The sequence below is a fragment of the Astatotilapia calliptera genome, chromosome 20, assembly GCF_900246225.1.
Source record: "Astatotilapia calliptera chromosome 20, fAstCal1.2, whole genome shotgun sequence".
Taxonomy (NCBI): Eukaryota; Metazoa; Chordata; class Actinopteri; order Cichliformes; family Cichlidae; genus Astatotilapia; species Astatotilapia calliptera.
In genome coordinates, this window is record NC_039321.1 from 8,388,073 (window position 1) to 8,402,512 (window position 14,440).

General features: G+C 42.0%; 1 protein-coding gene across 15 annotated transcripts in view; it reads right to left on the bottom strand.

Annotated features, from left to right (window-relative positions):
• The window catches only part of LOC113013040 (membrane-associated guanylate kinase, WW and PDZ domain-containing protein 1-like), a 99,641-nt gene that overhangs the window by 24,659 nt on the left and 60,542 nt on the right, over positions 1-14,440 (bottom strand). For 3 of the 15 annotated variants that reach the window (XM_026153604.1, XM_026153600.1, XM_026153613.1), the window contains exons 3-13: positions 13,415-13,534; positions 11,448-11,636; positions 10,056-10,323; positions 9,727-9,774; positions 9,389-9,471; positions 8,762-8,809; positions 6,225-6,282; positions 5,960-6,072; positions 4,551-4,673; positions 3,223-3,408; positions 2,395-3,006 (exon numbers count right to left, since the gene is read on the bottom strand). In XM_026153604.1, the coding sequence (XP_026009389.1) occupies positions 2,395-3,006; positions 3,223-3,408; positions 4,551-4,673; positions 5,960-6,072; positions 6,225-6,282; positions 8,762-8,809; positions 9,389-9,471; positions 9,727-9,774; positions 10,056-10,323; positions 11,448-11,636; positions 13,415-13,534 (1,848 nt within the window). The remainder of the gene's footprint in view (positions 1-2,394; positions 3,007-3,222; positions 3,409-4,550; positions 4,674-5,959; positions 6,073-6,224; positions 6,283-8,761; positions 8,810-9,388; positions 9,472-9,726; positions 9,775-10,055; positions 10,324-11,447; positions 11,637-13,414; positions 13,535-14,440) is intronic. The other 12 variants (XM_026153611.1, XM_026153615.1, XM_026153602.1 and 9 more) reach the window with 11 other exon arrangements.

Consider the following 14,440-nt stretch of genomic DNA (forward strand, 5'->3'; position numbering starts at 1 on the left):
AAATTGAGTTATTCCCAAAGAGATATTAATGCAAAGCTTGGCACATGTCTTTAAAAAAAATTAAATACAATTTGAAAAAACAAACAAACACCTATCTACAGCAGATGAACACAATCAAGTATGTCTCTAAAAAACAGGGAAAAAAATTCAGCAAAGATGTGACTCATCATCTTTGCTGGATTTTTCGGCCCCTCACTTGATCCATCTACTGTTTACTCATCAAAAATGGTCTCGGGCTGTCAAGAAGCTTGACTTCTTTAGGAAGGGAAACTGGCTGAGAAGTGCCAAACTACAAATATCTGGACTGAAAAATCAGTGGCAACAGGTATTAATGGCAGGTTTTTTTCCCCACTTTGGTTCAAATCATTGTCAGTAATGGAAGGTCAGAAGCCATGTGTGACCATGTGTAGCCTTTATAGCCATCTGTAAAACATAAGGCAGATCGAACCATGGTTAGGGACTGGATTTCAGACAGTGGTGTCAGAATCTATGGAACTATGGATGCAGGAAAGTATCATCAGATCAGTGCTATCTATCTAAATGGCAACGGCTTAAGTTTCAAACATGATAATGATCCCAAACACACTGCTAATGCAGGAAAAGCATATCTGGGTAGAAGAAAAAACTGATAATGGAACACTATCAGTCATGGATTGGCCTCCTCAGAACCCAGACCTCATTATTTAAAGATTGTGGGATCATCTTGATAGAGAATGGAACAAAAGGCAGCCAACTAACTTCCTAAGAAGAGCTTTGAGTGTCCTTCAAGAAGCCTAGAGAACTATTCCTGAAGACTACTTGAAAGAAACATGCAAAGGCAGATTTATATAATGTGTGCTCAATAGTCACTTGAACAGCTACTCTGATAGTATCATAAGATGGTCTTTAGTGAAATTTGCATTAAACATACTTCAAAGATGTTGCATTGGTCAGCGCACACTGCATGCTTGCAGATGTAAGTCACATTGTAACAGTTTTGTCCTTCTCTCTGAATTTTGCTCGAGGTCATCTTTTGTCATCAAAGCTCTGAACTGGCAGTCTTTGTTTAGAGGCTTTTACGAGGTTTATCTCACAGTTATCAATGTTATTCTCAGACAGCAGCCCTGCGCTAGACTGGCAGCCTATTCAGGGTGTACCCCACCTTTCACCCTATGACAGCTGGGATAGGTTCCAGGTACCCCGTGACCTTGAACTGGATGTCAGCTGTTAATAAAAGGTATTATGCAGCAGCCTGTGGTTGTGTACTTTGTCCTTCATCACCTGGTCACTCACCTGATCCAACAGTAATGGCAGGTTGATATCAAACATAATGGAGATGATCTACGTTGCTGTCAGTCACCAGTGACTGCCTATGGCCTCCTCCTTCCTTTTGCACCTCTCCCTCTCTGCTCTGTCAGGGGGAAATACTGCTCTGCATCCATATTATTCTCTCTCCCACACTGGTCCATAATGATGCTGACATTTAACACAATACAGTGGTGTTATTCCAGCTGCAGTGCACAAGGTCAGCTCATTAGAGGACATAATTGATGTGGGGTGCAACCTGCCACTAATACAGATCTGGGTCAGCCAACATGAATGACAATTTAACAACAATAAGGACTCAACACAAACGAGGGACCTTGAATGTCATTCAGTAGCCACGTGAATACTCTAAACTCTGTCACGCAAAATGATTTGTTGACATTTCAGCGAGAGAAACGTTTAACTCCGGGTCGTTTCAGGTCAAAAGTGCAGCATCTCGGAAAAAGATTGGCTAGGGAGCAGATTGAGAAATGAAACGGCCACAATCACGTCAACACAACACCCCCCCCCTCAAAAAAACCAACCATTATAGCTGAAGCCAGAATCGAAATTGTTCAACAATGACTTTTCAGGATGCTTTCAGGACCAAAGTAATTTCCAGGGTAATTTGGAAATAAAACACATCAAAACAGAAGATGAGAAGTCACACCAATCGCTCAACATGTCAAATAACTAACATCAGGTAGTAAAAGTGAAGGCCCACTCTGATATACAAGTCCCTGACCTAACGTGCTCCTCCCCCCTCTCATTCATTCATCTCAGCTCTTACCCGTCCTCCCACTCCTTCCCACACTCATCTGCTCGTCCACAGTCATTCTAATTCATCCCATCGTCTCTTTACCTCTTCTCATTTCATCCGCTCTGGTCCGTCCAATTTTCATTCTGCCACCCACTCTCCTCCTCACTTGTCTCTGCTGCTTTTTTCCCCCCCCTTATTACTCTTAGTGTGCCAACTGCTCAAGCTGTTGTCTGTTCAGCACTATATTCTTTTGTGTATTTGATCTCATAGCCTTTCATGTCAAAACTTGACTACCTGCATCTGTTTCTCCGCCCCTGTTGATATACATTTATAAGACATGTAATACATACCTCTCTGCACCAGCATAGTGACCTCGCTGCCTCTGGGACATTTGCTCAGCAGGTCCACCACCTGGTTGTGACTCATATTTTGGACATTTCTTTTGTTGACCTCCATCAGAATATCTCCCTCCTTTAGGCCACGGCATCGCGGATAGTCCACTATTTGTTTGACCCGCTGACCCCCCCCTGTCAGGCTGTCAGCAATAGTGAAGCCAAAACCTTTGTCTCCCTTCTCCATGTGGATAGTGATGAGCTCGGGCTGGGTGGCTATGGACGAGGCCAAGGTGACCACATCGCTGGTGTAGCCGTGTGAGCCGTTAGACGCCACCTCGGCTGACGGGCTGTGCGGCCGTGGCTCACGCAAGCCGTTAATGGGTCCGGCCTGGTTGGAAGGTGGGTCAAACGTTTCCTGTCCATTGACGATGATAGGCTCTTTGTCCAATATTGCGACCGAGGTCACCAGGCTAGTGTTGGGGTCATCAGGGTCAAAGGGCAGCGGGTACCCACGACATAAAGACAGATCGACCATGGAGCCGATTGGGATGGATTGGAAGATCTTCACAACCTGAGCATGGGTGTAGCCCAGCACAATGGTGTCATTCACACTGACTATGACATCACCTGCACAAAGAAAGATCACAATATTGGTAATGTTGCCGTTTACAGTTAAAACCCCTACCAGGCCAGATTCACATTACACTGTTAGTGATATCTGGCATTAATCACAGCTGTGTGGCGGTTAGACTCAAAGAATAAAGAGATGCATTCAGAAAACGACAACACAACGTTTTTAAAAAGAAAACAGTGCCCTCTGTGGATGGTGGTCATGTACTGCACCTGTCTCCATCTTGCCATCCAAAGCTGCAGGCCCATCCAGCACTAGACTTTTGATCTGTAGAAACTCATCTGGCTCGTCTCCTCCAACCACAGTAAAACCGAAGCCGCGGCAGCTTTTCTTCAGCTTTGTGTTGATAAAGGTTCCTTTCAGCTCTGCTGGGTTTCTTGTAAAGAAAGGTTTCCCCCCTGCAGAGTGGGGCAGAAAAAAACTCTTGTATCAATCTGCATAACATACATTACAGAACACAAATAACTTTTAGGTGGCATGTTGGGAATTTTGTCCTTCAGATTCAGAAGTCACATGAATTTCTGCAGTTAAATATGTGATGACTATAAAAATGAAAGAAAAGGCACAGTTGTAATTTTTAGTGGAAATGAAAACAAAAATGAATGTTTTTGAAATGACTTTCCTGTTTTCACTCAAACAACACTACTGGTCAAACCACACCCACTTCTCCAGTTGGTATTGAAATTTACACGATGCAGCTTTCATCATTTCTCGGTGTAAAATCATTTTACAACATGTATTCTGAATGAATATGCCCCTAATGTTACTGCAGAATTTTCCCAAAAGTGTTGCATTTATTAGGTTGCTTTGCTTTCACAGCTCTGTTCAGTTCATCCCAAACCAACTTGATGGGTTTTAAAACTGGACACTGTGTTCGTCTGGCATCCTTTGAATCCTACTTTCTTTACTTTATTATTTTCTTTGGTTTGTATTTGTTTGCAATATACAGTATGCCTTTTTGCAGTACTACTTCCCATCTCACAATAATGCATTGATGGTCGAGGTACACATTTTTCTTCAATGCTTTGTATAATAACAGAAGTTGGGAAATTGGCAAGATTTCTTAATCCCCGACAAAGGAGCTGTTTTCTCGGAAACTGACTGTTCTATGAAATGTACCATTTAAGGCTATTAGGTGGACTGCACAGTATTTTGTACAGGATGTAGTTTTGGGACTCTTAAGAACGCATAATGAAAAAAAAAAAAAAAAAGTAGTAAAAGGCTATTTCTCAGCCAAAGCTAAAAATTCCCTAAACAAAGACACGAAATCAGTTCCAGAAAGCTTTCTGGATTGGTTTATGATCATATTTTTTCAGTTTGTTTTTCTGAAGATTGTGTGCAAAGTCCAATTTTGCTCTATTGTAAACTGTATAGAATCCTTCCAAAAATTCCTGGATTCACATCCAGATCCAAATGGACTCCAAAAATTACCTCCTGAGTAACGCCACCCACAAACAGACAAAGAAAAAGCAAGCTGAAACAACTCTTTTGAAAAAACAAAGAGTAATAATATATAAAGTCTATAAACATAATGATTTACGTTTGACTCCTGTAGGGACAGGAGGTAGAGCTGGTGGGACCTGTGGGTCCCTGTAGGTCTCCAGATGGTTTGGTGCGTAGTTTGCCAGTGGAGCTGCTGCAGAGGAGTGCTCCTCTATCCACTCTGCACAGACACATTTGTATCCAAACGTTAATCCACACACGCGCGACACAGAGGTGTATTTACATGCCACACATGCACACAGAAACACATAACAGCAAAATACACACAAACACGGAGCTGAAAGGAAGTACTATTCATACTTATCTGTACTTCTACTAGTGTTTTTTTGTCGTGTATATCATACTGTTGATCTCAGCAAATGTTATGCAGCAAAATTATATCCGTTGTCGCAAAAGCGTCATATTACAAACACTTTACACAGTCTGAGTGTTAGTACTGTTAAAACAAATGAAAACAATTAATAGAAATGGATGTTGTTACTCTGTTATTCTTTGACTTACATCATGCAAACTGTGAAATGCAGTTATCACATTTTGTGGGTTGTGGAGCGTGTGAAGAGTAATGTTTTCATGCAGTCAGTGGCACTTTTAAAAATATGCTGAGTTACTTATGAGTGAGTCACTTCTGTTCTCCGATGTTCTTATGGACGTACAGGCAGCTTTTAAATCACAGCAGTTGTGTCTGTGTTGCGTTGCCATTAGACTAGACTGTCTGCCACTGTATTGAATTTTTTGCGTACCTTGAACAGCAGTGACTTAAACTGAGTTGATCATATCTGAGTTTGAATGAATAAATAATAGACAAAGTTTACTTCTGAGATGGAAAAAAAAGAAGAGATACTGGAACCAATTGAATTTGCTCGTGGATTGGCACAGCTAAGAAATAAGAATAGAGCATATGGCTATAAAGGCAGAATACTGTTGCATTAGTATAGCAAGCAGGCCAGTTAATTTGCTGCTAATATACTGCGTTTCAATGCATTTTATTACTGTTAGTGCATCATCGTGAGCCCTTATCCTCATGCATGTATCTTTGCCTCACCTCTTTCAGTCTTTTCACCCTCGACTGCCAACTCAAAGTTTTTGAATCTCTAAAGCAAACATCATTCTTGCCTTTTCATGGTAATGCAGGATAAATGATCAAATACAAAATGGCACTTATGACTATAAATCACATAAATTAAAACCTAAACATCAAAGACAACCCCTGGCTTGGGCCAGTTCTACTTTTGTGAAACGTCCTTATGAGAATCCATTTTTAATCCTTTGGATTTTAGTAACAATAATATATATTTATATTGCCCCCCCCCCCCGTTAAAGTCGAATTAATTCAGAGACAAGAAGTCTGGCCAAAGCCCTGGATAGCAGTGGACAAACTATAAGGACATGACACTGACAGACATGAAGAAAGAAAGAAATGGTGCCGTGCCAGGGCAGGAAACGAACCTCGAATATACCGCTCACCTTCTGGAGGCTGCGGCTGTTGCTGCTGCTCAAGGATTTTTCGACGCCGCGCCTCCCCCACCGGGTTCTCATATTGAGTCTTCCTGTTTATATGACTGAGACAGAGGGCGAGAGGGAGAGAGAACAAGATAATAACTTGGAGACTGATTAGTCTCAGATTCACTTAAGCAGAGAAGAGATTTGTAAAAGGGTGTTTCATCTGGAGAAACCCCGTTTGTCTTTGCTGCCAATAAGGAGATTCACTTACTCTACATAGTACACCCCATACACTGGGTCATCTATCCTCTCCCATCCTGGAGGCAGCTCTGAAATAGAGAAGGTACACAGCATTGAAGACAAAAATTACATTTTAGCAGAGCTCAGTGGGATAGTTTGGTTTGGGTAACAGTCTTTCAGTCCCACAGTTATAGGAGAAAAACTATTTCACTAGAAAGGACACGCTGCCTTTATCCCAACAATGGATTTTAACATACATGCCAAAAGGGGATGAAATTGTAGTTTTGGTTTTGTCCTGCTGACCACTGAAAAACACTTTTCATCGTCCATGTTAAAACTTCAGCTTTATTACCAGGGGTGCACATAAGTGGTCGCAGGTGCACATTCGCTGTCAAAATAAAAGACACACACCAGATAAGAAGTTGCAACGCGCGTTTGCGTACATAAGATTTTCTGGAGGATGACAGACATTTGTTTCGAACTCTTAAAGATGTCGAAGAAGCAAGCTCCTTTAAGCAGTTACTTTGGTGTTCCTCCACCTCCAAAGAAATGTCAGAAGGAGTCCGAACAGCAAAAGAAGCGCGTATTCTTGGAAAAGTGGTTGCAGAAGGTGAGCTGGCTTCAAACAAATGATGAACGCACAGAGATGTGGTGCAGAATATGCTGTGAAAATCCGCAAACGCGCGTTGCAACTTCTTATCTGGTGCGCGTCTTTTATTTTGACAGCGAATGTGCAGCTGCGGACCACTTATGTGCACCCCTGGTTATTACTTTTTGTAAAACTGTGCTTGGAGCACAAACTCTTCTCTTTTCCCTTTACATCGTAAGGATTTCAATCCATGGGTACCAGTAATAAAGTATTATTAAATAATAAGCTGGATCTCTCTCCAGCTGCCTGTAACCAATTTTAACATCCTCATTATGGCCAAAACACAATAACTGAGAAAATAACACCAAACAGCTTCAAACAAGACCGCAAAGACATGTGGCTACAAATGTAGTCTGACCATTTAATAAATAACTGAAAAGCATGATGCAGTTATTTTGCTAAGTATTACCATACATTACATCACTACCTCTGTGAACACACCCCTACACATTGTACACAGACCTAACCACATTTCATGACCACGCGCCTATTAAACTGACATGTTCCCATTAAGATGTTGGCATCTCAGATCTCCTATCTCGCTGTATTTGATTTCAGACAAAGACATTACCTCCTTGTGTTCCTGTGGGCTTCTCTGAAGTCCAGTAAACACTTTTATAAGAGTCTAGATTTCACAATCAATAATCACAGACCGTCTGCATCTGAGCAGCCTGGAATAATAAAGGCTCGAAGCCAGACATTCAGAGTCTTGTTTAAGACAGAGCTTGCGTTCCATTGCATGGCTGTTTGTGTTACTTGCAAATGGGATGAGAATCAGCAGCTGAGCAATTTGCCTGCTTGCGAGAAAACTCTGAGTGCATATATGTACCTGTGTCCCCAGTGAAACCTCAGTATAACGGATTACAAATGGTACTAGTGCACTTAGGGCTAATAACTCTTCTTGTTCATGCAGTAAAATATCACGTTTTATTGCATCCGATGCAGATTACATGAGTCAGATCTCCTAAAACAAACAAGAATCTTGGAAAAAAATTCAGGTCCAACAATAGCATACAGTATATTTCACTGTAATGCATGTGATGGATAAATACTGGGATTTCATTACAAGCCTAAAGCCTATAGAGATATATCTAGATAGAAGAGCAAGAAATATAAAACCCAACAGCCAAAAATCGACATGTACTAAGATGCAAGTTATGATGGTACACTGGACGGATTTATTTGCTATCCTTGAACTGACGCCATCTTCACTGCACTATTCTCACGTGGGTGAAATCAGACATTACCACAGGCTTTGTAGTTTGGAGCGGGCAGATTAAAGATTGAACATCCATTCTGATGTATTCTTACTAATAGTTCTGCTTGATAATGTTGTGAGATATTCGAGAAAAAAAACAACATATTTTTTTCCACAAAATCCAGTAGAATATATTATGGTCATCATCCCTCGCCACCCATGAGATGAAAATATAACTTTGCATTAGAGCAGGGGTGTCCAACTCCAGTCCTCGAGAGCTACTGTCCTGCACTTTTAGATGCATCCTTGTTCCGACACACCTGTATCAAATGAATAGCTTGTTATCAGGCCGTTGCCAAACTTGATGGCATGCTGAAGAGGTAATCCAACCATTTGATTTAGCTGTGCTGGAGCAGGGATGCATCTAAAAGCTGCAGGACAGTAGCTCTTGAGGACTGGAGTTGGACACCCCTGCACTAGAGCATCATGCATGCTTGTTTTTGCTTTTTTTTTTTAAAAAAACAACTCATTTAAACCCTTGCAGCTACCTTTGCTCTAAACTAAATTAATATATCTTCCTTACAGAATTCAGGGCCTTGCATTTGAAACCGATGCCCAATTAAAATTTCCTCTTTGAGATGATCAGTTTTGAATGGCATCTTTGAAATAATATAATTTTAATATAGCAAAACATCCTCCATAAAACCTCCAAAAACCTTACCTAGATCACTCTCCAGGTCTTCTGTATGTATCCCTTCTTCTCCAAGGACAAAGCAGGATGAAACAAAGAAGAGAAAATGAAGAGGAAAAAAAAGGGATGATAGCAGATGGAAGGTGGATCATAGATGCAGGAATCCAAAGCAAATAAGGAATGACGTGACCAGTCAGAGAAAGACAAAGAAAAAGGGAAAACCCTTAGAAAAAGACTGACTTGGGCTATAACAACATCTCAAAATGCCCTGAGAAATCTAGTGAGACTTGGGGTGCCATTCTAGATTTCACCACTTGATGGGGTAATTATGCAATTTGTGTTTGGAGTGAGCTGTAAACAAAGTGTCATTTGGAATTAATCAAATGTTTTTTTCTGTTTATTTGAAAATTATGTCAGGTTTTGATGACAGTAGAGCTAACAACAAGACAAATGTAGCACATTCCAATTTCTAACAAATCTTTCAATCAAAACCAAATGAGTGTACTAAAAACAGCACCAGAAATTAACATCAGCATCACAACAATAAACAAGAGGAGCCTCACTTCTGAGACCCCGAGCATCCCCTGCTGTTCCTGAACCACTACACAGGAGTGTGGATGAACGCTTTGATTTAATAAATGAGGAATAGAAGCTTACCATCATCGTCACACTCTTCCAGCGGTCTGGAGGCTCTGTCTCTACACCGAGGATCCAGCCATGATGTGGTCTTTGTATTGTGGCTGAGAGGAAGCAAACAAGAGAACCGAATAATTCAACACAGGCCGTCAGACTGACACAGCAGGGGGACACGAATGCATCAATGAGAATTAGGAAAAACACGTCAGCAAGTTTACAGCGGACAGAAGGTGTGCTGCAAACACAAATGAAAAGAACAGAGAGGCACAGCAAGGAAATAAACAGTAAGCGACCTGACTTTTCCCTCAATTGTTAAACAAGAACATTCTGTAATTCAGTGATAGCAGAAATGAACATACAAGCTCTGAAAATACACAGCCATGTCCTGGTGTTGTGCCTTTGCCGTGCTGCAGAGAGGACAGAGAGGTGGAGGTAGTCAGGTGATCAGGATGTGATCTCCTTTTGAGATCGGGACATGCAGGGATTAACAGGAAAGCAGTAGCACCCAGGGGGCTGGGCAGGTTGGCTGGGAAGGCCTAAAAACCAAATCAAGTGGGAAGACAAGCAACTGGACGAACAAAAGGGATAATAGTGCAGGTAAAATGCAGAAAACACCGACTACAGCGTGAGCCATGGCCAAAAAAAAAAAAGTATAAACAGGCGGCGTCGAGAGTCTGCTGATACATACTCTATGAAGTAAAGTTCCCCGTTCTCAGTATAAGCCATCTCCCAGTTTTCAGGCAGTGCTCCCAGCGGGTCTTCTGGAGAGACCTGTGGTTCTGCAAGGGTTTGCTGCCCGCTTTCTGCAGTAGAGGTGGCCGCATTGTTCAGAACACAGGATAGAGCATTGTCACGTGCAGGGTACGGCCGGAGAATGCCGCTGCGGCTCTCATCCTGGTCGTTAGGGTTACCTGTGCACAGCAAAGGAGAGGGAAAGAGACTACGTACTAAGGATCCTGGGTGACGTAACAACAACACAGCACAACAACAGAAAACAAACAAAATAATAATCACATTTCATGCATGCAGGAAAGGAAGAGATTAAAAAAAGCAAACATGCTCAGTCTTTATTCTCTTTAGACCACATCAGGCAACTCTAGCCACACTAAAGTGCTAGCACTTCTCCCTTCTTCTGCTTGGTTCCCGCCCATTTCTAGTGTATTGAAAAGGGTCACAGGAATATGCTAATTTCCTCAGCAACTGTCTCTCAAACTCACTTTGACCCCCACCCGTTTTACCTCTCTGCCCGCAGGCCTTTTTCTCCTAAAGCTAGTCAATCCCAACCCCCATTCCCATTCCTTCCCCAGTTTTGGCCAAATATCCTCCACCACTTCCGTGGGCTTTTCAGGGTTGATCAAATGCAAATTCAACACTCTGGCAGCCTAGCAGGGGGACACAGAGAGGGCATAGTTTCACAGGATCAAGTTAAAAAAAAAAAAAAAAAAACAAGACACCATGTCTTGCACTCAAAACAGGATAAACCCCCTCAGAAGAAAGAAAATCGTGAAAAACTTTGGCTCATTCTTTAGTTTTTTTGTTTAGGAATTAGTTTATAACAGCAGCTAATCTCTTGACATATGCTGAGAATCAGCAGGCATAAACATGATTTCAATCAGCCACGGGACAAATATTCAGAATTGGTATGTGAGTAAATGTTAGGGGCAATTTAGTGAGAAAGCTTTAAAAAAAAATAGTGTAGTTATTGAAACCAGAGCAAGGTGGTGGCAAGGAGAAAATTCTGAACACTGAGTGCAGTTTGTAATCTAAACCTTCCCCCACTACACCCCTCCTCACAGGCAGATGGCAGTGTTTGGAGGCTCACAGAAAAGGAATCAGCATCACAAAGACATGATGTAACCGCCAGACACCCATCACCGTACAGCAGAGGAGAGGATAATAAACATACACACATTATCTCTTTCCTTCTGTGTTCCTAATCTTGGGCACATACATGTTTACCGAGACACGCTTAAACAAACATCCAGTGGAGAAGAAGCAAAGCACACGCGGGGAATGCTACACATGCGGAAACCAAGAAAGCTGGATTTCCAAACTTTGGGATCGGCAGCGTTGCCCTCACCTGTAAAACTGTTGTTCATTTCCGTGGCCTGGTCGTCATCGTCGTCGTCAGCAGGCACTACGCGGGCGTTTTGCATGTCATTGTAGGACTTCGTGCGTGTTGGGGTGGACTGATGGGAGCCTGCATCACTGAGAATCACTGTCCCAATGATGGGCTGCCTTGGCGGCTTGGGGGTCCCATAATAGTTACCTAGGCAACAAGGAGGACATTAGTATGCTTGAGAGAGACGCAGAAGGAGGGAGAGCGAGAAACAGAGAAAGGAAGACGGGGATAAAAATGAAAGAGTTGGGGACAGGAAGATAAGCAGGAAGAGCATCTATGAAACCTCCTAATCTTACGCTAGGAGGAAAAGACATAAAGCTGGATCACAATGTGACTAGAAATTGCAGAAATAAGAAGCTGGTTGGAAAGCTAAAAGATTTTAGTTTGGATTTGAGGCTTTAAAGCATAGCGATCAAAACTGTGGACCAGCTCAGCACACAGCTTGTTTTAGCCACTTTTTAGCTCCAAAAAATTGTTTTGGGGAAGTGGGAATCAATATTACATCCTTGAGTATGTTTTTAGTATCGTGTGACAAGCTACTTAGTGTTTGATTGTCAAAGATTAAGCAAAATCTAACACAAACAAAGAAACAGCTTGTTCAATATAACGCTGGTCTGATCACAAGGTCTGGGTTTTGTGGGAAACTGAGTCCTCAAAGTACTCTTCAAGTTAGTATATAATGTATATGCTGTATAGTGTTATGTACACCGCATAATGCCAGTGTGAACTCAATAGCCATACATTCAATCAATTAACTACTCTGCAGTTGAAACTGGCCAGGGGAACCAGTTAGCGCAGCTTTGCATTAGAAAAGAAAAACAACTAAACTAGCTCCGTCCATGGGTTACAAAAAAATAAATAAATAAATCCCCCACCTACAAGCCTATCTGAGATGTAAAAGAAAAAAAAAAAGCAACTGACCGTAAACAAGAACCACTTCCAGCTATTACCAGAAGCAGTGAATTATTGCTTGCCTGCCTGATAAAAATATACTCATTGTCTTTCTTGCAAAACTCAATAAATCAATACAGTATGTTACACCCCGCAGCCAGTTTGATGAGCTTTGACTTAAGACTGGAAGCAGGGAGAAAAGCGTAACCTGCCCTATCCAGAGACAAACTGCAATTCTGAATTTATGCTCAGCTGAGCTACCCATGTGGATTCTATAGCTTTACATTTTCATGCATGTGACCCGTATGACTCTTCTATCTTTAAACTTAAAAGGAAGACAAGAACATTTGGCAGATGGTCAAGCCATCATTTAAATTTGGTTATATCCCCTCCCTTCATTTCAACTCTTCCACTAAAATCAAATTTTAAAAAAGTGGCATTTTCTAAAGTTATTTCTATAGTTATATTTAGAGACATTTGAACATCTCAAACAGATTTTGCTGAGAATCAATCATCCAATCTTCATCTACTAGCATGGATGGCCACAGCCTCCTGTGGATAGGTATTTGACATTGTCTGCGTGAAAGGAAGAAACGTGCCAACACAGAGCAGAGTCGGTGCCAAGCAGATTAATGTCGTAACATTCCCTCCCAACCAAGCCCATGCACACGCACACACAAATCTGTGTGCATAACACACTGCCTTGTGAACAGGCACGCACGCGCCGACAACAACGCACACAAACACACAGGTTTGTGTTAGTATGAGACTTAGCGCTGCACAGCACCGTCCTAATCAGAGTGAGAGGGCCAGATGTGGAGTGACCTGCTGTCTCCTGATGCATCTCCTCCCATCATGCACTGTATAATCAGAATCAACTGAATGCATGCTTTTGTAGCCTGCCTACATGTAGGAAACACTGATGGCTGCTACGCTCATTGTATCTGTGGAGAATGAGGACACCTGCGCAACCATGAGTCACATGAAGTGCCAGTTATGATCATTATCATCATCATCACCCTCCTCCTCCTCACCTTCATATGTTCCTATTTCCAGTAGCGTGCCACTCTCCTCAAGTTCTAGGAACTCCTCCACAGACAGGAAATTGTAATCCACCCCTGGGACCTCTCCGTCTCTAGGGGGGCGGGTTGTACCTAGGGGTAGGAAAAAAAACAAAATAAGCTGCTGAAGTCAACCCTTATCTTTAGGATAGAATGACAGCAAAATAAGACTTTTCCTCCTTGCGCAACATGTTCAATATACTTCTCTCTCTCAACTGAAAAATCTGTCATTAATGTTAGAAATGCAGCCAGCGCTGCAAGATTCATTCAGCTTTTTGAGATGATGACCAGCCACAGCAAAGTGTTCTGAAATGAAGAGGGTGTGATTGTAATTCAGAGCCATCACTGGCAGCGCAGTGTCTGTTGAGTGGCTGTGAATATTACGTCAGGAAATTAAATCAAGGCTTTGCATCTTGAGCCATCGCTTCGTCTCATGGGAAAGTGCTGCCCGCTAAGATGAAAAAAGGTCACCTTTAGCAATACACTAGTCCTGATAGTGTTATCAATCTCTCAATTTCTTCATGGTGAGTTTGAAATTGTAAAATGGACTGACATAATACTATTAGAGTCGTTTTGCCAAAGGGATCCTAACTAAATTATTATTGATTGTTAAAGCATGCATGCTCACTGCTTGGAAGCTACACTGCATTTTGAGGTGCCGTTCGGTTTAACCGTAGTACAACAAATGCCTTTTAATTTGAGACAAAATAAAGCTGGAGCTTATACCTGAAAGTCAGTATATTCAGAAAGAAATGCTCATTAGAAGTCTGATCATTGTCTTTCTTGCTGGCCCAACTGCCCTGAGCCTGATCTCCTGTTGGAGTTAATGATTAGCGGTTTGCTGTGTTTTGCTTTGTATTGAGAACACTTTATAGGAGGAAGCTGACACCAGACAATGGAGGCAGGGGCCATTGTGTCTTTGACTTTATTGAAGGGAGATGAGATGACGTGCCAGATGGTTGATGGAAGTTGCAACCCATCTGTGATCAGTACAGGAGC